Consider the following 23,633-nt stretch of genomic DNA (forward strand, 5'->3'; position numbering starts at 1 on the left):
GATTCACCAGCATTTTTCGTGACACTTTTTTTTTATGGAATATTAACAGCGTTTCTTGATGCAATTTTAAGTGTAGCCAGATGTTGCATTAAAGAGGCTCTGTCACCAGATTTTGCAGCCCCTATCTGCTATTGCAGCAGATCGGCGCTGCAATGTAGATTACAGTAACGTTTTTATTTTTAAAAAACGAGCATTTTTGGCCAAGTTATGACCATTTTCGTATTTATGCAAATGAGGCTTGCAAAAGTACAACTGGGCGTGTTGAAAAGTAAAAGTACAAGTGGGCGTGTATTATGTGCGTACATCGGGGCGTGTTTACTACTTTTACTAGCTGGGCGTTGTGTATAGAAGTGTCATCCACTTCTCTTCACAACGCCCAGCTTCTGGCAGTGCAGCACTGTGACGTCACTCACAGGTCCTGCATCGTGTCGGCACCAGAGGCTACACTTGATTCTGCAGCAGCATCAGCATTTGCAGGTAAGTAGCTACATCGACTTACCTGCAAACGCCGATGCTGCTGCAGAATCATCTGTAGCCTCTGGTGCCGACACGATGCAGGACCTGTGAGTGACGTCACAGTGCTGCACTGCCAGAAGCTGGGCGTTCTGAAGAGAAGTGGATGACACTTCTATACACAACGCCCAGCTATTAAAAGTAGTAAACACGCCCCGATGTACGCACATAATACACGCCCACTTGGACTTTTACTTTTCAACACGCCCAGTTGTACTTTTGCGAGCCTCATTTGCATAAATACGAAAATGGTCATAACTTGGCCAAAAATGCTCGTTTTTAAAAAATAAAAACGTTACTGTAATCTACATTGCAGCGCCTATCTGCTGCACTAGCAGATAGGGGCTGCAAAATCTGGTGACAGAGCCTCTTTAAAGTCTATAGTGAAATATAAAATACACAACATACAACTGCGTTTTTAGTTTGTGGTGTTCTTAAGGCAATTTTGTGGGTCGGTGGCATTTTTTTTTCCGAACACTGCATGCTCTAGTTTTTACCCATAGGCATCACTATACTACTTCAAAAACACCAGAAAAAAAGCATGTAAAAAAAATGACACTAAATTAAAAATGGCAAGTTGGTGTTTTTATAAGCATTTTTTTTTTTTTTTTTTTTATTCAGTTTAATTTGCCAGAAACATGCTATGTGAAAAGGAGGCCTAATAATATTATGGCTGAGCTGTTTTTACCCCTAGACGCTTCCACTTCACTATATTAGCACAAAGGCCAAGTTCACACAGGACAGATATGCTGTATAAAAGTACACCGCGCATCCGCCCCGGAACCCGCAGGGAATTCGGGCCCGAAAAACCGCACCAAATTGTGTCAGAACGGACATTGCAGAAAACAACGGGCCATAGTCATCGCGATGCGTCCCTCTGCAGTCCAACTTTCTGGGATGACGCTGCAGCCTATGATTGGTAGCCGCAGTCACATAAGATGAAACGTCACCCCAGGAGGCTAGACTGGACGGAGAAGTATAGAGAACGGGTAAGTATAAGTTTTTTGTTTTTGTTTTTTCTCGGAGTTGCGTTTTTTGTGACCGAATTGCAGCTTTTCCGCTTCAAAAATTGCGACATATGTCGTTTGTTGCAGGTTTTACCTCCCCATTGAATTCAATGGGGAAAACCCACAAAAGAAAAGAAACTATTCCAAAGCATAAATTGACATGCTGCAAATTAAAAAAACCACTTGTGCAGGTTAATTTATGAACGTTTCTCCGGCTGAGTTTTTACACAGCATGTGAATGAAATTTGTTAAAATCTTATCCCCTCTGCTGCTACTGTAATATGCTGCGGACATATCCTTAGTTAACCGGCAGATGAACTTGTGGCAAGGGTGGCATTCAAAGATGGTGTCTTGTGTAAAGTCACTGAGCACTTCACACTATAGGACCGGTGTCCACGTACTTTTAGCCATAGTATCCTATCTATATTCCGATCTGTCTCGCTGTACCGACGATAGCCCATTCTGATGCAGATCTTTCCACTCACTCCCTTCTCTCTGCTATGGCCACAGCTCCATCTGCTCTCACTTTTTCCAGTGCAAAATATTTTCCCCATAAAAGGCAGTGGTGCCGTGCCGAGCTGACGCATAGTCAGAAGTAACTGCATCTCCAGTGACTCGTACAGCGGAGCTTCTACTCCCAGCCTGTAGTAATATTCATGAGCACAATGCCTGACATCAGCAGTAATTGGTCATTTGCTGGTTTACTATTACCCCGCATCTGATTTGTTTATATTTTTTAGATTTATTATACAAGTGCTGATTGATTTTTGTGGCTGTTGGGCTCTAACTTTAGTATTCTTGTGCTACCCTGGGCGTTGCAGTTGTATCTTGGGTGAGAGTCTGTACATTATACATCCATTATCCTGCGTGGGCTACAAAGCACACTATTAGTGGCTCTCCTAAGATCCCAACTAGCAACGTTGAAAATGTAGAACATTAAAATCCTATGGGGGGAAAAAACCACCTATACAATATAGTAACTATCGTATACATAGAGTAACTTTCCAAGTGCAATTTTTTTCCATGTTCTCTATAGATCTTGTGGATTTTGAATACGGAACTTCGTCATAAACGTCAACACTATTTGAAATTCCACAACACAAATCCACAGTATAATCCGCAACCGTAAGCTCTACAGCAAAAAACAAAACAAAAAACCACCACAAAATCCACTTGTCTTTTAAAATCACGTAGGCTGAATTAAGTGCGGATTTTGCTCTGGGAACCTGCACAGGTGATCACTGAATGCGATTGACCTAAATGTCATATCTTGTGATTCCACACACAGCAGTGAGCTGTAAACCTTCCTATATTCGGTTTCATTACAAGCAAAGGGAAGCTGTGCATGTGAAACCATGCTTATTTATTCCGTACACAAGCCATTCAGTGTGTTTTCTATCACTGGACAACGGACTAGGCAGTCACATGGAATTATGATTTCTATAGTAACCTAGCCGCAAGAATTTGCCTAGCAACACTCTATGCATGCGTCAGGTGACCTCATCCGGTGTGATCTGCCATATATGTCCTAGCTGCAGGGGGCATCGGCAGTTTGTATATCTCTATGTTGCTTGTCCAGCGTTACTGTATTCAAAATGGCACCCATTGTGTAGTTACTATAGGCAGTAAAAAGGTATCCGTCAATGTTGAGCCACTATGAATAATTGATCAAGACAAAATGTTGGAAGGTGACGGGATCTCCGAGCTCTTTCCTTTGTCAGCTAGACACTCCTATAATCATCACATGACTAGGAGGTTTTTTTTAATTCTGAAAACACAAATCAAGAAAAAGTAGATATAAATGCATAGACTTGTCAGTGAAAAAGTTTATAGTGGCAAATAAAATTACCCAGTCATTTATAAGGTTATGTCAAAACATACAGGTTTAGGCTGTGTTCACATCCACGTTCGGTTTCTGTTGATGGGTTCCGTCAGAACTTTCCGTCGGAGGAACCCATCAAGAGAAAGGCAAATGGAAACCGTAGCTTCTGTTTGCATTACCATTGATGTCAAGGGTAATGGTTTCCGTTTGTCTCCGTACCGTAAAGTTTCTGTTTTTTTTTTTTTTACTGAATCAATAGCGCAGTTATTGATACATTTTAAGCCTTATTGGAGCAATGCTTGTAAGCAAGACCTTATTTGATTGCTTGAACAGCAATCCACATAGGCTGGGTTCACACTGTCCATTTTTGTTGCATTTTTAACCTGCAATTTTTGATTATCGTTATGGTTGATAAACTTCCATATCTTTCAATGGGAGTTCAACAAATACCAAAATGATAAAAACGCAACAAAAAGCGTGTGAAACCCAGCCTAATATACTGCACGTTCGGAGTTGGAGATGCTCCTCCCAATCTAATTGAAAAGGGACCCTTGGCAGCAAGCAGAATAGGGCCCCCTCCAGCTGACTGTAGCCCCTGAGAAAAAACTGGCCCTAGGCTACTGCCCAATTTGCTACCAACTAAAATTAGCGCTGGCCAACAATGATCTCTCCCAACTGCCACCATAAACATGGATGCTTGGATTGGCTGGATGTGTATGTTTTCTCGAGAGTGACGGACATAAGCGACTGCCAGACAACTAGCAGCATTCCTCTTCCGGGGGAAACAATGGTTATATAGAAATTCGACAGGCCCGATCCTTCTTTTCCCCTTGTTCTTTACATGCTTTTTAAGTTGATAAAAAGAAAAGTGCGTTTTTAATGACATTTGTTAGGCCTTATTTACACGAGCGTATTTCACGTCCGTGATACGCGCGTGAAAATCACGCATGTTGCACGGACCTATGTTAGTCAATGGGGCCATTCAGACATTCCGTGGTTTTCACGCAGCGTGTGTCCGCTGCGTGAAACTCACTACATGTCCTATACTTGAGTGTTTTTTGCGCATCACGCACCCATTGAAGTCAATGGGTGCGTGAAAATCATGGACATCCCACGGACGCACATCAGTGTGCTGTGCGTGATTCACGCAACCGTTGCGCAAAAAATGATGAGAAAATGAAAACCCCCTCCATTTCTTTTTGCATAAATCAAAACCACTTGACATAAGGATGCCATACACGCAAAAATAACGCAGACACGCACCAAACACTGATGACACACAGAACTGCAACGCGCGCAAAGCGCAGCATTTTTTACGCGCACAAGACTCACACGTTTGTGTAAATAAGGCCTAAATGTATTTTTTGCAGCGTTTTTAGTGTCATTTTGTACAGGCAGTTATTTTGGTGTCTTTGAAGTTCTATACAGAAACCGGAGGAAAAAAATGCAATAAATAAAAAACAAAACACCACACCTAAACCATGCTGCGTTTTAGAAAGAACAAAAAACATGCCACAAACCAAAACGCTGTGTATGTAGACTTTTTTCTTATTTTACTCTAGACTTCAAACTAACATCTGGCTGCAGTGTTTTGGGGCAAAAAATAAAAAAATCCACAAAAATAAAGTAAAAATGGCACCTAAGAGCATGTTCACACGGCCTATTTTCGGCAGTTTTTCGGGCCATAAACAGGCGAAAAATCTGAGGCAGAACGCCTCTAATCATCTGCCCATTGATTTCATTTGGAAAAACGGCGTTCTGTTCCGACGGGCGGTTTTTTTACGCGCCCGTTTTTAAAAAGTGCATGTCCCTTCAGCCGTTTTTGGAGCAGTTTTTCATAGACTCTATAGAAAAACAGCCGTAAAAAAAGCAGCGAAAAACACGAGTTTGATTAAAAAAACGGCTGAAAATCAGGAGCTGTTTTCCCTTGAAAACCGCTCCTGTATTTTCAGACGTTTTTGAGTTTGTGTGTGCACATGCCCTAAAAATCAAATGCTGAAGTTAAATCCTGCCTTAGACTATATGTGTGAAAGCAGCCAGATGCTGCATTGAAGTGAATGATATTTTATGAAGAGGAAACACTATTGGTCACTGTATTGGGCATGTACCGTCATACTTTGATAGAGTCCCAACTTTGGAACCAAAAGAGAAGCCTCTAAAAACTGCACTATGTGAACATAACATTATGCTGGATTTACAAGATGAGATTACTGCTTGGACTGTACATGTGGAAATTATTAATAAAGGGTCCTAATGATCGGATCCAGGCATTATCAGAACTGCTCTGTTTTTTCCCCAGTAACTAACAATGGGGAAGGTTATCCGGTATGTAGAATATTTACCTGACTTCTTCACCTGTAGGATTCTTCTCGGATATGGGTCAGCTCAGACAATTTACAGCAATGAGAAATGTGCAGCAGCATGCATGGACTGGGAGTGTGAGTCCCACCAATCATATGCTCCCATTCCCCTGTCTTGTGTGCTGTTTATTAGGTTTGGGCTACAGCCCAAGATTCCCAGCCCTTCTTCTTCTTTTTTTTTTTTTTTTTTTTAATTCCTCCTTTTCATTCCTGTCTTTCTCTGCCAGTGACGCCTGAACTCGGTCTGAAAGCAGATTCTTGATTCTATTTTTTTTTCCTCTCCGGACTGTAATGCTCCTTGTGACTTCTGAGTCTCTATTCATATAAGCTGCTGGCAGGTCTGCACTGTATATGGAGCCAGGCTGTCCGTACTCTGAAAATGCATTAACTCGTGAAGCTTCAGCAATACATTAACCTTCTGCATGGATCATTAAGGCTGGATTTTCTGTCTACTGATGATACCTTTCAGGACTTGATTAAGGTGGTCACCCGGAAAAGGACTGCTGGCTGCAGTAGCACTGACTTTCACTGGAGATCCACGTCCTCTGACAGTGGCAATGAAGTACCGAGCAGCGGTGAGATGGTTTATGGGGAATTATGCAGATTGCCGTGGTTGGGCTGGTCATTTCTAAAACGTTCGTGTTATGTCTTGTACTTTTGTATAATGTAGTAAGAGAGGACATGAGTTCCAACATGCAGGGTGAAGTAGTTGATTCAGACTAATCTTTAGTGATTACAATTGGCTGTTTCATTGCAATTTGACTGAAAAAAAATGGTTCTGTAGGAAAACCTTCCATCCAGAAATCTGTTGTCCATCATAGATGTGGAAAGATTTGCCTTTTATGATCAGACCATAAAATGTTATTGGCTAGAATAATTTCGGGGTCAGGGGTTGTGCACATTTAGTTTGTTTTGGGTGGGGTTGGGGGCTCCTTCTCAGATGGGAAATGTGGAGCCAGGACTGATAGTTTGGCTCGGACTGCATGTATCCATGACTTGTGACAATTTTTGTCTCCGATTAATCACAAGATTTTGTGTTCTTCATGTAACCGCTTTCTTTCTTCTGTGTTCTCATTAGTGCTTTTCCCTTTTAATTCATTTTCCACAGTTTGCTGGAATTGTTCCCATAGTTTTAGGCTCTGTGCCTCACGGGCTTTTTTGGATCCCATAAAGTAGTGATCAGCTTTCTCATCTCATCATCGCATTCTTTTATTTTGTATCCGTTTTCCGGTGGTCTTCTGATATAATCGTTCTTTTTGCACAAATGTTTGTTTCTTTGTGTGGATCACAGTAGCTAGAACTCTCTAAATGCCAGTGTTTGATATTTTGTGTTCTAGATATGTTTATGTATTTTCAAGTTAGTTGTCTTACTTTGTTTTGCCACGTATATTACAGGCAGTGATGAGTAATATATTGGTATTTGTTCAATTTACAGTAAATAATTGAAATACATTGCCGTTAATTGGAAAGCTGTGACTGCTGCTTGATAGTTTGGCTATGTGGAATTTGGCTACTGTGCCATTCGCATTATGACCTAGTGTAAAGCCGGCCATACACTACACACATTAGATGGATTTTTTTTCTAAACGACTTGTTGTACAAATTTGGTCAGGGAAGGTTGCCGCTGTGGATGACCGTGCCATAAATTAAAGCACCAAACTGCCGATCGGTCTCTAGTCTTACTACGAAGATCGTATAATGCAGTTTGTGGTGAGCATGCTCTGATGTTTGTTATACCAAAATCGAAGGGCTCAAGAGTCCTGAAGATCTTATGTAGTTTCCTGGTATGGCTATTAAATGGTCAGTACAGGGGGAACATGCTCTTAAAACGCCTTGTGGCATTTGTATACTTGATGGTTACATTTCATTTTCTGCATTGACACTGGGCTCTGTTCACATCTGCCTCATTGCCGAGCAGTTAGTGACTTGGGGTCCATCGTTTTGATGTCATGAGTACCATGTAGCGATATTCTTGCTGTCCATTTTTTATGGAATTTCTGAGGTAGCCTCCAACGCAAATGTGAAGAGAGCCTAAAAATTCTAGAAGTAAAATCTGTGAATTTACCTCTGCCGTAATTCCATAAAAACTTCTTTCGACATGTAGGCTATCTGACTCTCTTCTGTCACAAAATACATTTTTCGGAAAAAGGGGCATGGCATTGTGCTACTGATTTACTAGTATTGGCTGCCACTTTTCTACACTGTAGGCCTCATGCACACGAACATAAAAACGCCCGTAATTACGGGCCCATAGACTTCTATTGGCCACGGGTACCTCCCCGTATGCTTACGGGAAAGGTGCCCGTGCCGTTGAAAATTATAGAACGTCCTATTTCAGGCCGAAATTACGGCACGGGCAGGCCCATAGAAGTCTATGGGGCTCCCGTAATTACGGGTGATTACGTGTGTGTGCACCCGTAATTACGGGAGCGTTGCTAGGCGACATCCGTGTATAGTCACCGTCCAGGGTGGTGAAAGAGTTAAACAATCGGCAGTAACTCTTTCAGCACAAGGGACAGTGGCTACTGATCACAATATAGATAAAGCTGTAAAAAAATCTATTGTATGTATCCTCAGGACACGAATACAATTGAATACTATGGCAGAGTGGGGAACTATCCGCACCTTACTCTGTCATTCACTGCTCTTGGAGTGGAATCCCGGGCCAATACGTTGCCGATGCTCTGGCTGGGGATTCCGCTTATAGAGGGAGCCCCTGACATCACTGGCCATACATGGATAGTGAAGTCAGGGTCTCCTTCGGGAGCGGAATCCCCAGCCAGAGCATTTACGTGGCGCCATCTACAAGGGGCACTCAGCGTGGCGCCATCTACAAGGGGCACTCAGCGTGGCGCCATCTATGCAGGTTTTTACACTACCAGTAGCGGTTAGCACGTATCGCCTAGCCTTGGTGATAAAGTGAGACGTCACCTGACTGTATACAACCAGATAACCACAGACATATTGGCCACCATATAGTTGTCAGCCAAACTATTGCAGAAATTTTTGTTCGTTTATTTGTATGCAAAAATTTCTAAAAAGAAAGCCACACACACGAAAGAAGCCACACCCTAAGTGTCCCTGGCTTTTTTTCAAAATATTGGCAACCATGCAGGCAATGATAATATGCAAATTAGCACTCGATCAGAAAGGAAAGAAACGGTCTTTCTACTGCCAGCTATCGGTAGGTACCCTGTCAATGTGGTCTGTCAATAGAACAAGTCATAGCAAGTGTGCATTCAGGCGATGTGTTTGGAGTGCGGTTAGAACTGCATCAAAAACGCATCTAAAAACCTGCATTCGTTTATACCGACATTTGATGCAATCAAGTAAAATCACTGTCCAAAAGTACTGCTTTGAGCAGTTTGAAAATCTCTTCAAAATTGCTCCAGTTAAACTATTTGCTAGCGTTTTTCTTTTTTTAGTCACAACATTCAGGAATTTCACAGCTACACACTTGTCTGGAGTGATTTTGAAGAGATTTTCAGGCTATTAAAAAAAAAAAAAAAAAAAAAGTGCTTTCGAATGTGGGAGACACCATAGCAGCTTGTCTCCCCCCTTCTGAAGCTGAAGTCAGGAAAAACTGACAAATAGTCTGCAAAGTGGAAAACTGCTGAAGAATGCATCATGTAGGTAACATTGAGGTCATTAATACCATGCCCCATGCACACGAACGTAAAAACACCCGTAATTACGGCACGTTTATACGGGCCCATGGACTTCTATTGGCCACTGGTACCACCCCGTATGCTTACGGGAAGGTGCTCGTGCCGTTGAAATATATATTACATGTCCTATTTCAGGCCGTAATTACGGTACGGGCAGGCCCATAGAAGTCTATGGGGCTCCCGTAATTACGGGTGACTACATGTGTGCACCCGTAATTACGGAAGCTTTGCTAGGCAACGTCAGGGGATAGTCACTGTCCAGGCGGCTGAAAGCGTTAAACAATCGGCAGTAACTCTTTCAGCACCCTGGACAGAAACTACCGATCACAATATAGATCAACCAGTAAAAAAAAAAAAAACACGACGTTCATACTTACCCAGAACTCCCTGCTTCTTCTTCCAGTCCGGCCCCCTGGGATGACGTTACAGCCCAGGTGACCGCTGCAGCCAATCACTGGCTGCAGCGGTCACATGGACTGCGCGTCATCCAGGGAGGTCGGACTGGATGTCAAGAGGGGGACGCTTCACCAAGACAACGGCCGGGTAAGTATGAATTTCTTTTACTTTTATTACGGAAAGGGCTGTCCCTTCTCTCTATCCTGCACTGATAGAGAGAAGGGCTGCCGATTACTGCAGTGTCATTTTGCAGCGAAAACGTGCCCGTAAGTACGGGTGGAATACGGGTGACACCGGACCCGTATTTACGGGCACGGGTCCGTAAATACTGGTGCAATACGGGTCGAATACGTGTGACCAATGACCCGTATTTATGGTTGGACAAAAATACGGTCGTGTGCATGGGGCCTAAAAGTGGTGGTGAGCAACAATGGGTACAACTTTGTGCCTTGTATACCTCAACAGGTGTAAAGACAAGACTAGTTCTACTGCACTGTTTGAAATCTCTTCTACTGCTTTCCTTATTCTATTTTCCATGATCATTTATGGCAAAACAACATCCCCAAAAAATTGCAGAATGGAATATAAGGACAAAATATGCTCATGTAAAAATGCCTTCACATCTCGTTCTTAGTGACTTGGACTAATCAAAGTGAAATCTTATTTGTTGCTTAATTAGAATTTTCGTGCATTTTTTTTAATTTTTTTTTTTTAAATTTATATTTTTAATCGTTTGACGATTTGTGCCTGTTAGTGATTCCCCCCCCCCCCCCCCCCCTGAATCTCCATGCCAGAGCCAGTTTGCGACTTGATAGCTTTGCTTCCTGGGTGACTGTCTGTCTGAATAGGGACACAATTGTGGAACTAGAAAGAAAATCTGTTATTTTGTAACTCAAGAGTCTCATTGTATGACTCCTCTATTCACATACATTTTGTACTAACTTGTAGCAGTTTTATATTGCCAGCCTTTATGTACAATGGATGATTCTTGGCCTTAAAATGCCTGCCTGTAATGATCTTTCTGTTTTCATAGCAAGAGCCATCCGGTTACAAGAAAGTGTAATATCACATGCTTTCCACCAATTCTCTCAGTGTTTTCTCAATTTTAGTTTTTTTACTTTTTTTGAGGTCTCAAAGTAGTTTTGCCTCTGAAAAATCCAATATGGGTTGTCACCTCTTATAAGACAAATTTGATAAATCTGCATTTAGGTTAGTGTTTCGGAAATGTACATAATATAAAAACTAGATGACATAGGGCAGTGTTTCAAGTGTCTGATGAAAGAGCCTAGAGTCCTTAGGGATGAAGAATAAAATTGCACTTCTCGGCTGAAATGGTCTCCTGAGAAAATGTATCCACCTATTCAAAGTGTTGCTTTGCTAACATTGTAATAGATGACATAAGGCTTCAAAGGAAAGGGTACTGTACAGAATGGATGCAAAAGGGTTTTGGGCATTGGTGCAGGAAAAACGAGCTTCCTTAATTCCGAAAGGCTATCACTTGTCTGAGCATGAAGAGAAGTCCTCCTCCTCGCCTGCATCTGAGAATGAGGAGGACATGGCCGGTTCTTCATCTGGGACATTGATCGAGGTGATCGTCACTGTGGAACAAGAGGTATACTGGGAAGATTTTCAGAAATATTTGCTCTGCAACTGAACTAAACAGATTAGTTTGCATCAGTTTTTCAGTCTGTCAACCATTGACCTCAATCATAGAAAAAAATACCTCAAGACCTTACACTAATCCTGTAAATTTTTGGCAAAAAAATTCTATCCTGATAGAATGGATGAAGACTAATGCATGTTGGCATTCCATAGAAATGAATAGAATCATCCACAGATCCGTTGTGATCGGTTGTTGTGTTTTTTTTTGTTTTTTTTTCATGTACTGCTATTTCCATCAAAACAATGGAAAAGTCAATGGGGTCTGTTGGATGCCAGTGCTATCCATCGTACGACAGTTCTGGCACTGGGTTGTGGCTTTCCTTATAAATGGAAGCCACGGGGCAGGTGTAGACAAAAAAACCATTCTGAAAAGTGTGAACCTAGCCTTAGATCAGCAGACCTGATAACCGATCTCTAGATGCTTTATTTAAAATTCCTTAATTCAGAATGTTATTTAGATAGTGTAGTGTAATCACTATTAAATGTAAGAATTTAGATAAAATTGGATAGAAGCTGTCATCCTGTTGTCTGTCTTGTTGCTTTTTCTGTCTATATAATGTACAGTAACATTGATGACTATCCTGATTGGTGTAATTATCTGGGGTCATGAAAATATATTTTCTTTTCTCTCTTGGGTAACATAGAATATCATTCCATGCCTATACCTTGTGTCTTGGGATATATTTCAACATTTTTTATTTTTTACATTCAGATTGGTTATTTTATTCGGCTTACATGTTCATACATTTTTTGGTACAAAACCTATATTATACCTTCGGGAAGTTTACTCAATGGTAACGTTTTACCTCTAGTTACCCAAAAATATTTTGATGAATGATAAGTGATCCAATCGGAACTGATAGCTTTTAGTACAGTAGACAAAAATATTATCATTAACGATTGTCAAATTGTTGAGATTGTTAACAGTTAAAGAGGCTCTGTCACCAGATTTTGCAACCCCTATCTGCTATTGCAGCAGATCGGCGCTGCAATGTAGATTACAGTAACGTTTTTATTTTTAAAAAACGAGCATTTTTGGCCAAGTTATGACCATTTTTGTAGTTATGCAAATGAGGCTTGCAAAAGTCCAAGTGGGTGTGTTTAAAAGTAAAAGTCCAACTGGGCGTGTATTAGGTGCGTACATCGGGGCGTTTTTAATACTTTTACTAGCTGGGCGCTCTGATAAGAAGTATCATCCACTTCTCTTCAGAACGCCCAGCTTCTGGCAGTGCAGACAGCGTGTTCTCGAGAGATCACGCTGTGACGTCACTCACAGGTCCTGCATCGTGTCAGACGAGCGAGGACACATCGGCACCAGAGGCTACAGATGATTCTGCAGCAGCATCGGCGTTTGCAGGTAAATCGATGTAGCTACTTACCTGCAAACGCTGATGCTGCTGCAGAATCAACTGTAGCCTCTGGTGCCGATGTGGCCGACACGATGCAGGACCTGTGAGTGACGTCACAGATCTGCACTGCCAGAAGCTGGGCGTTCTGAAGAGAAGTGGATGATACTTCTCATCAGAACGCCCAGCTAGTAAAAGTATTAAAAACGCCCCGATGTACGCACATAATACACGCCCACTTGGACTTTTACTTTTAAACACACCCACTTGGACTTTTGCAAGCCGCATTTGCATAACTACAAAAATGGTCATAACTTGGCCAAAAATGCTCGTTTTTTAAAAATAAAAACGTTACTGTAATCTACATTGCAGCGCCTATCTGCTGCAATAGCAGATAGGGGTTGCAAAATCTGGTGACAGAGCCTCTTTAAGGCTTAGGAAAATCCCTTTTTGTTAGAAGGAACACAAAAAAAATGATCAGTATTTTGCTGCTGGAACAGCAATCGGCTCTAATCTCTGAGGTAACCTGGCAGCAAGTGTTCAAGTTCTCTGCAGCGCTACCAAAGGATAAATTAAGCATTACACAACCTACTGACTGTAAAGGGCCATCTGTGTAATGCACGGGTTGCACAGAATGGGAGGTTCTACTTTATAGCTGGTCTTCATTCTGGCTGATGTATGGTAGTCCTGAATGAGGTACCCCCCTCTATTATTTCAGAATGCCCAATAGGGTATTTCAAATTTTGGTTTTCTAAACCAGTCAACCCCTGTAACTCTATAGCCAGCTTTATAAGCAGTGGGTTATATGAGGTCTTTAAGATGTGAAAGAATGAACACATAACTAGAACATCTGTAGAAAGCTGCGAGATGAGAAAGTTTAACTTCTATTTTTAGCTTTTTTATTTTTTTGCAATTGCCTCCAAATGTATTTTGTGCCAGTTCTTGTGACTTGAAGGTTGAGATTGTGTCATGTCCTGCAGTATGTATGTTACAGTAATATATCACCACACCCTTATTTTTTTAAGTTCTTTTTTCTTTTTCTTTTTTTTATACTGTTTACTTATACACAGGCTGATGATATACTGTATTAACATGTTGGCAAAAATGAACAATGCTTTCAGCGCCCTGAGATAATTCTCTATCTAGCAGTGTTACTTGCTTTGCCTGGTTCCTGGTAATATATAACCATATTTCATTAAGCTCTGTCAGTAATAAAATACTCTGCTTACGGCTCGGGCTACATACAGAAATTCTATAGTATGACAGTGGCTCAGACAGCAGTGTCATGTACTTGCAATGTTCATGAGATTTGTATGCTTAATATGGCACTTGCATGTTATCGGGTCCTACAATACTGTATCTCAGTATGCGCTCAAATTGATACAGAGGCCTTCTCTAATACTATGTATGAATCTAATAGAAAAATTATATAATGGCATACTCCATCAAATGCCGCGTTATGGAGTTGTTCTCTCTTAAACTCACTGCTTAACACCATGTTACGGCAGCACCTGGGGTGCCTTCCGCTCTGTAGTACGGAGCGGCCGGTACTCCATGTGCCCCCACACAGATTTTTGCACACAGTTGTGCCAGGTGATGTTTTGAGACCATTGTAATACATTGCGATTTAGTTATTATAGATAGTTATTTTTAATAACTAAAAAGTTATTTACAACAACCATCCTGCCTTCCCTGGGTGGATCGTAAAGCATGACTTTGTACAATTGTTAACTGCCTCTTGTGTAGGGAGAGGAAAGTGACATAAAGGGTAGGGCTGGCACATATTTGCTTATATGGACAAATTTGGATCATACAAACAACAATCACTAACTGCTACAATGTAGAAACCATAATGTAACATCAAGTGCATGGATCGCATAGGTTTTACAGCTCACAGATAAAGAACATCTATCTGATGGCTAGTTATTTTCTTTTTGGTCTGGCCAGACATTCTGTATAAATGTAGTGTTACAAGGATGGTGCGAGTCTGCCAGAGCAGCACTCCGTTTTGGTTCATAGAGTAGGGTCCTGAGAGTCTTTCATGACACAACCTATTAAGGCCTCGTTCACATCTGTGTTGTCCCTTCCTGACATTCCATCTGAGCTTTCTGTCAGAACGGGACCCTGACCAGACACAGACGGAAACCAGAGGTTCCGTTTCCATCACCATTGATTTCAAAATGTGACTGATCCGGTGCCCATGGTTTTAGTTTGTCTCTGTTGTACACCAAACCCGTAGCTTTTCTAGAAGCAATAGCTTAGTCGACTACCTCTGGTTTCCGTCTGTGTCAGTTTGTGTCCAGGGTCCCGTTCTGACGGAAAGCTCCAACGGAATGTCAGAACGGGACCCCAACGCAGATGTGAATGAGGCCTTAAGTATTCCTTTCAACTACTCTTACAGAACAACTATTATTATTATTTCAGTTACTTATATAGCGCCAACATATTAGGCAGCGCTGTACAGAGGTCCTCTTTTTTTACTGTCCCCATTGGGGCTCACAATCTAAATTCCCTATTGGTATGCTATGTCAAGAGGGAGCTGGAAAATAGTCTAATAGAATATATGGTGGTCCCCTTCCATGGTTCTATGGTTCTATTAGCCATAACTAAGCACATCAGGATCCCTTTTTAAATATTCTGACCTGTAGCCCAGCAAAACGGTAAATGACTGGGTAAGAGAGACCCAACTGCGGTACATTACTAGTGCAGCAGTGTAGTGATCTCACGGACCTCTGAGCTCATCTACATTCCACACTGCTGACATTTCCGTCTTTTCATAATGAGTTTAGCGGAGGAGTTAAATGCTGCACCTTCTGTGTGTGGCTCATGTATGTTCATTTGGAGGATTTTAGTCCATAGTGCGCCTCCTGAAATCACTGAGCCGTTAGTAACTAGCATAATTACTTGCTTATGTGTCAAGTAACTAGATTTTCTATTTTACTGGGATACCGGTATCTTTACATTAGTAAATAGAGAAAAAAAATGTCTAAGCCCATACTAAAGTAGACTTTAACATTCAGTCCCTAAGGACTAATCTCAGGGACTGCTGCTCCAGGGGAAGCATGCTTGGCCTCCTAGATTGCACTGTATGTACAGGGTTCATGAACGAGACACAGCCTTGTATGCATCGCATTCCTACGGGGCAGCCTGTATAGCTGAACCACCCTCAAGTGTCCCGTGTAAAACCACAGATAGCATGTAGTGTTATTAGTGTGTTGTGGTAAATTACAAGAAACTCTGCTTTGTTGCATTTGCAATCTCCATAAAAATGAACTATCAATAGAGTAAATTCTGAAAGCTTCTTTTTTTTTATTGTCAATTAACATTTTACCTCCTGTCTTTAGGCTCCGGCTATTGACGGGATCCGGATAACCATGGAGAGTGCCTTAACAGCCCGTGATCGGGTTGGTGTCCAGGACTTTGTCCTGTTGGAGAACTATACCAGTGAAGCAGCCTTCATAGAAAACCTGAGGAAACGATTCAAGGAGAATCTCATTTATGTAAGTTATAACCTAAAGTTTGGAATGTGCCAATTTGGTAGACCATCATATAACTAAAGAAATTCATGTCTTCAGACTGGCAGATACTTCATTAATGAATGTGGCCTTTAGAGAAGGGTGTAGCTATCCTCAAATACACAGGCTTCACTTCACATGATGTCACTTGTGACGTCAAATCAAAATTAACCTCAAGTCATGACTCTTGGCTCATAAAGTTGGACTGGTTAAAAAACGGTGGTGTAATTTGACTGATACCTCTCCTCCCATCAGCAGCATATGACTTGATTCCCAACCATAAGCCTCGGCCAGCCACCAGTAAAATCCAACTTTTATCTGCCCATCATCCCAAGCATTGCCTGCTGATGTGTTTGTCAAAGACACAGCATGAAGGATGAAATAACACTGCTACAATATCACCATGGAGCCGTGGGCACCCTATGTGCAGGTGCATTATTGGGTTATTATCCCCTAGAAGGAATAGCTCTGTAATACAGCATCTGATAGAGCATGTCACCGTTTTCATCGCTGAATTTTGTATGAAATCAAAACATATTTGGTGGAACAGTAGTCTATGGGTGCCTTATTACGGCTTTGTACACCTCAGAAGTTGTACGGAGCCTTAAAAGTAACCGGTCAGCTCCTATTTGCCTGCCAAAATGTTCCCAGCATTTTGCAGGTCTTGTAAAACTATGTTCCTACACACCTTTTGTTTAGATTGCATTACCTCGTTTGTCTAGACAAATAGCTTTTTATTGCCTTATGCCAAGGACTCTGCAAGTGCCACTTGGGCGTCCGTTTCCCCGCAAGTGCTCCTGTTCTCGCCATTTTAGCCTTCTCAAGTCCGCGGGGAAACGGACACCCGAGTGGCACTTGCAGAGTCATTTGCATATGGAAATCAAGTCGCTTATCTGGAAAAATAAGGTAATACAAACCAAATGAAAGGTATGTGGGCACATACAGGTTCCCTTTAATATGGCCATGTTCAGTGGTCCTATAACTAGATTTAATTGTAGATTATATAAAAAATACTAGATGTATTACTGTACACTGGTATCACTGTCTCAGTCTGTTTAAAGTTTATTTAGTTGTCTGGAAAACTAATTGTTTGTGCCTTGAAGTAGAGCAGGCCAAGAGTCATCACTGTAGGATAAATATTCTCATGGGATGGGTAGCTGGAGATATATTTGTATAAAAAGGAAAAATGGGTAAAGATGTGTTGACAATCATTCACCCCATGTGTTGTCTCTTGTAACCGGTTATCTACTCTAGCAATTGGCACGCGCCACGTATCTGAAAGCCAATACTCATGGCTGAAGTTTTGCCCCATTTTGTGATGCTGTTTTTTTTTTTGTTTTTTTTTTTTTGTGCTGCTGTTCTATATTTCAATATTTTATTAGTTGGTGAAATGAAACACTGTTTGGGAGGACATCTGTACACTTTGTTTTCCATTAGTCCACTGCCAGCAAGTCGCTTGGGAGGAGTAGGGCAAGCAGGATGCAGACTCAGCTGAAAAGGAGAACAAGCAGTTGCAAAAAAAGTTTAATCAAACTTTTGTAAAAGTCCCACATACACTGTGTTACTGTACCACATATAGGAGAACGGTAGGGAATTTGGCACATATGCTCAAGTAAGCACTGTTTAATGAACGGCCTCAACCATTTAGCTTGTGCTAATGATCAATTCTGACTTCTGCACATGTGTATGACTTTTCACACCATTTTCGATTTAAACAAGAATGTGGTTACTCTGGGAGTTTATAGTTATAGTACAACTTTAAGGTTGATGTGCTTTAAAGTTATTACTGTTTCAAGGATAGTTAGGGTGAGACAATCTATTTTCACACCACATTAGTGGAGCATGTTTAGCGCATTCGCCAAGAACCTTCCGACTAATATGCTGTACGTATCCATGGGCCAGAGTGTCCTTATGGTATAACTTTGGACGATCTAATACAGCACAATTTTTTTTTTTTTTTAACTGTATTGAAAAGCTTAGTCAACTAAGCTTTTCAATACGGGGGATTCCGAAAAAAAAAAAAAGCCTATATATGAATGAAAATGTTAAATGGGGTATTGCAGTTAGAACAAGTTATCCATCCACTAGATCTGTGATCACAGCTGATCTGTGATCACACGTGTATGACCGACAAGAACCCTACCGATCGATAGAATGGGTTCGGTGTCGTCGCCCCCCCTCAGCCGCAAGGCGTCTTGCAAGAAGGAGTTGAATAGTGCGGAGGCCGAGCATGCACCCTGCTGCTCTATTCAAAGTCTATGGTACTGATGGAAACTGCCCAACTACAGACGCAGGATGACGTGAAACCCATCAGTAGATCACAACAGCCGGTGTCTGGAGTTCGTTGAGAATGTACAGACTGCTGTAAACTAGTGTGCAGGGCAAACGCAGTCCTGCTGATGAGTTTCCTGCTCGTAAATGTAGAAATTCCAGTAATGATCTTTTATATTAGGGGACTTCAATCTGTAATTCCATAATAAAATCTTTGAACCAGAGACTTTCCTTAATTAGACTGTGTAGTAATCACCGATTAAAATGTGACATGTAATTATAAGGAAAAAATAACTACTCAGATCTGCCCCCCCCCTCCCCCGGCACCACCCATTATATTGCCAAAGGGTGGATGCAGTCACATGTCTAAATGGGGCTGCTGCTCTTACTGGAATCTGTCACTGTGTACATATGACTTACTATTTAGCCGCTGGTTTGTCTTGGTGATATTTTTTTTTTCCCCCTAACTTTTTTGTCTGGTTTTATTTGATTAAAACCGTCTCTATTTTTTATTTTTCAATCCGCAGTACACATATTGTAATCCATAAATATCCCTCCTTTAAGACTACCCACCAATAAGTAGAGTAGGGGTCCTGTGTTCTTCATTACTACTTTCATGCGGTTTGCTGAAGTAAGATGCAACACATTGATTAAGAAGTGAACGCCTCTTCATAAATGTGTCACATCTTTTGGCTGGCTGTAACAATTGCGGTCGCACTGGTGGCCTTGTTGCCCTTCGAAACCAATTGAAGCTCTGCTTTCATTCCAGAAATCTGCTCTTGAAAAAATAAAGCTGAGTTTTGTTTGGTTTCTATGGGCAATGAGGCCAGTTTTAATTTTACACTGTTTTGATAAATGAGGCCTAACTATTTTTTTTTTCCCATTTCCAACCTCTTGCAGAAAACTGCTGCATTTTTTAGCAGGTTGCTTAAGAGACAGGTGTATTTCATAGATTCATAACAATAGTTAATCAATCTCTACTGCCCTGTTTGTACTGACTGACACTATCATATTGTATGTACAGTATACTCAATAAGCACAGCACCATTATTGAATCCAGCAAGGCACATTTTCTTAATTTTTTTTATTATCTGTTTCGTAAAAAACAAACCCAAAACCACTGTTCCTGATTGGCTGCGTCCATGTTCACACTCCTGTTCGGGGTTCCATTTGGGGTTTCCGTGAAGGTCAAATGCAGCGGGTTTAATAGTACCATGAGTTTATAATGCTTCATTCAGATGGCCACATTGTACCCGTGTTTTAAATCATGTCTGTGTGCTGTGCACTAGGCCTCATGCACACAAATGTATTTTTTCCTCCCGTAAATATTGGCGTAAATACGGGTCCTTGGTCACACGTATTGCACCAGTCTTTACGGACCCCTGCCTGTAAATACGGGTCCAGTGTCACCAGTATTCCACCCGTATTTACGGGCACGTTTTCAAAACTGCACTGCACTAATCGGCAGCCTCTTCTCTCTATCAGTGCAGGATAGAGAGAAGGGACAGCCCTTTCTGCGGTAAAAGTAAAAGAAATTCATACTTACCCGGCCGTTGTCTTGGTGACGCGTCGCTCTTTCGACATCCAACCTGACCTCCCTGGATGACGCGGCAGTCCATGTGACCGCTGCAGCCTGTGATTGGCTGCAGCGGTGACATGGGCTGAAACGTCATCCCAGGAGGCCGGACTGGAGGAAGAAGCAGGGAGTTCTGGGTAAGTATGAACGTCTTGTTTTTGGTTTTTTTACTGGTTGATCTATATTGTGATCGGTAGTTTCTGTCCAGGGTGCTGAAAGAGTTACTGCCGATTTTTGTTTAACGCTTTCAGCCGCCTGGACAGTGACTATCCCCTGACGTTGCCTAGCAAAGCTCCCGTAATTACGGGTGCACACACGTAGTCACCCGTAATTACGGGAGCCCCATAGACTTCTATGGGCCTGCCCGTACCGTAATTACGGCCTGAAATAGGACATGTAATATATATTTCAACGGCACGAGCACCTTCCTGTAAGCATACGGGGTGGTACCAGTGGCCAATAGAAGTCCATGGGCCCGTAAAAACGTGCCGTAATTACGGGTGTTTTTACGTTCGTGTGCATGGGGCATGGTATTAATGACCTCAATGTTACCTACATGATGCATTCTTCAGCAGTTTTCCACTTTGCAGACTCTATTTGTCAGTTTTTCCTGACTTCAGCTTCAGAAGGGGGGAGACAAGCTGCTATGGTGTCTCCCACATTCGAAAGCACTTTTTTTTTTTTTTTTTTTTTTTTTTTTTAATAGCCTGAAAATCTCTTCAAAATCACTCCAGACAAGTGTGTAGCTGTGAAATTCCTGAATGTTGTGACTAAAAAAAGAAAACCGCTAGCAAATAGTTTAACTGGAGCAATTTTGAAGAGATTTTCAAACTGCTCAAAGCAGTCCTTTTGGACAGTGATTTTACTTGATTGCATCAAATGTCGGTATAAACGAATGCAGGTTTTTAGATGCGTTTTTGATGCAGTTCTAACCGCACCCCAAACACATCGCCTGAATGCACACTTGCTATGACTTGTTCTATTGACAGACCACATTGACAGGGTACCTACCGATAGCTGGCAGTAGAAAGACCGTTTCTTTCCTTTCTGATAGAGTGCTAATTTGCATATTATCATTGCCTGCATGGTTACCAATATTTTGAAAAAAAAGCCAGGGACACTTAGGGTGTGGCTTCTTTCGTGGGTGTGTCTTATGGGGGTGTGGCTTATGGGTGTGTGGCTTTCTTTTTAGAAATTTTTGCATACAAATAAATGAACAAATAAATGGCTGACAACTATGTGGTGGCCAATATGTCTGTGGTTATCTGGTTGTATACAGTCAGGTGACGTCTCACTTTATCACCAAGGCTAGGCGATATGTGCTAACCGCTACTGGTAGTGTAAAAACCTGCATAGATTGCGCCACGCTGAGTGCCCCTTGTAGATGGCGCCACGCTGAGTGCCCCTTGTAGATGGCGCCAAGTAAATGCTCTGGCTGGGGATTCCGCTCCCGAAGGAGACCCTGACTTCACTATCCATGTATGGCCAGTGATGTCAGGGGCTCCCTCTATAAGCGGAATCCCCAGCCAGAGCATCGGCAACGTATTGGCCCGGGATTCCACTCCAAGAGCAGTGAATGACAGAGTAAGGTGCGGATAGTTCCCCACTCTGCCATAGTATTCAATTGTATTCGTGTCCTGAGGATACATACAATTGATTATGGCAGTTTCCGGGACAGTAATTTGCCAGGACAGTCCTGGCAAATTCGGGACTATTAGCAACTATGTGCCTGTAAGAGTCCCTACACCAGCTGGATCTCAACAAGGAAATTCAATACCTTCCAAGAGCCAAAGTTTTCTATTCTGTACTGACAAGGAGCAAAGATTCCAGAAGGGTGCTGTCTATAGATGGGTGTGTCTGGTTTGGCTGATATGCCCGGTAATGTTTCAAGGCTCTTTAATGTGTCAGACATTGACTTACAGCAGTGGTCCCCAACCTTTTGCGGGTTGCAAGCCACTTTAATATAAGACAGATGGCATTAAGCTGCACTAAATGGTGAAAGGGAAGCATACGATTTAATATATGGCCTAATATGAATTTTACCCTAGTGTTAACTGCGAGTGATATGGTTTTGACCCTAGTACCACATTCTTGCAATGCTATGACATACCTGTTGCCGCAACTGCACAATAATTTCTAGAGCTGCCAATAGGAGGCAAGCCACATGCAGTGGGGGGCGGGGACAAGAGCCACTGGTTGGGTAACACTGACTTACAGGGTAGCTAACTATAGTTGTCACTAGAGACAGTTTTCTTCCTTCTGGAGAAGAGCGGATTTGCATACTTTTCCCAGAGGGCATTGCCGATAAGACTTACTACAGCCGCTGAGTCTCCGCAAGAAGAACAAGTACTTTCTATTTTATGGGAGTTACTGAAACAACCAAGCAAGGTGACCTCTGTTCTGGAGATAGGTGTGTGTCCCAGAGCTGCAACCAGAATATATCATACATTTACATATTTAAGATAGGAGTACCTCAATAAATCTGTATTTTAGAAAGTTAATGTTTATTATTTCCTCCTCAGACTTATATTGGATCTGTGCTGGTGTCGGTTAACCCTTACAAAGAGCTGGAGATTTATAGTAAGCAGCACATGGAACGATATCGTGGGGTTAGTTTCTATGAAGTATCTCCTCACATGTAAGTAAATTGACACTTAAATTATTATTTTTTTTTCCCTTCGGCTTTTTACTTAAACAGCCAATTTGAAAGGGATATCTGTGATACGCCATTATCCATAGAGGTTTACCTGAACTTTAAAAAAAAAAAAAAGTCAACACTTTCATTAAAGATAGCCGTCCCAGTGATCGGATGACCACTCGTGGGTCTGGCTCCTGGATACCCTGGTGATCAGCTGTAATCACCGGCAGTTCGTACAGACCATATAGTACAAAGGTCTCAAACTTGGCCGGATAAATGGGCCGCACATAGAAAAAAATGTGACGTTGACGGGCCGCATTACTTTCAAATTTGATACAATACAAAATTACTGTAATTAGTTATTTGAACTGCTATAACCATACTAAATTACAATAATACCGCTAGGTTTAAACTTAACGGAGATTTTCAAGTTTACTCCACATACTTAATTTAATAATCCAGTTTTCCAGTTTTTCACTAAATGCAGTCTGGTGGATCAGTTGGCTGGGTTTGGCAGACACAAGAATATCAAGATTGGGCAGCCCCTTCTTGGGTAGATAGTGCCCTTTGTAGATAGTGCCACACCCCTTTGAAGATAGCACCATTGGGATTCCCTCTAGAAGTGGAAGCCACAGCATAGGCCAGGGATTCCACTCCTAGGGGGAACCCCTGATATCACTGTCCATTCCTCGGGCACAGAGCTTAAAGTAGTGGTGTGTCTGGGGAGTCCTCGGCGAGTGGAAGAGCTCCCTTTGCTCCTCCGCTCTGAGCTAATGCTGAAGCAGGGAGCTGACAGTTCCTTGCTTCAGCATTGGGTTCAACTGTATCTGCATCCTGATGACGCAGATACAGTTTACAG

General features: G+C 41.9%; 1 protein-coding gene across 5 annotated transcripts in view; it reads left to right on the plus strand.

The window, feature by feature from the left end:
• Positions 1–23,633, plus strand: part of MYO1C (myosin IC) — a 141,948-nt gene that overhangs the window by 41,944 nt on the left and 76,371 nt on the right. For 4 of the 5 annotated variants that reach the window (XM_075854187.1, XM_075854188.1, XM_075854186.1 and 1 more), the window contains exons 2-3: positions 16,119–16,274; positions 22,659–22,774. In XM_075854187.1, the coding sequence (XP_075710302.1) occupies positions 16,149–16,274; positions 22,659–22,774 (242 nt within the window). In that variant the 5' untranslated portion in view covers positions 16,119–16,148. Of the gene's footprint in view, positions 1–5,979; positions 6,278–16,118; positions 16,275–22,658; positions 22,775–23,633 lie in introns of those variants that run through there. The other variant, XM_075854184.1, reaches the window with a different exon arrangement.

The sequence above is a fragment of the Rhinoderma darwinii genome, chromosome 2, assembly GCF_050947455.1.
Source record: "Rhinoderma darwinii isolate aRhiDar2 chromosome 2, aRhiDar2.hap1, whole genome shotgun sequence".
In the NCBI taxonomy this organism is placed as follows: Eukaryota; Metazoa; Chordata; class Amphibia; order Anura; family Rhinodermatidae; genus Rhinoderma; species Rhinoderma darwinii.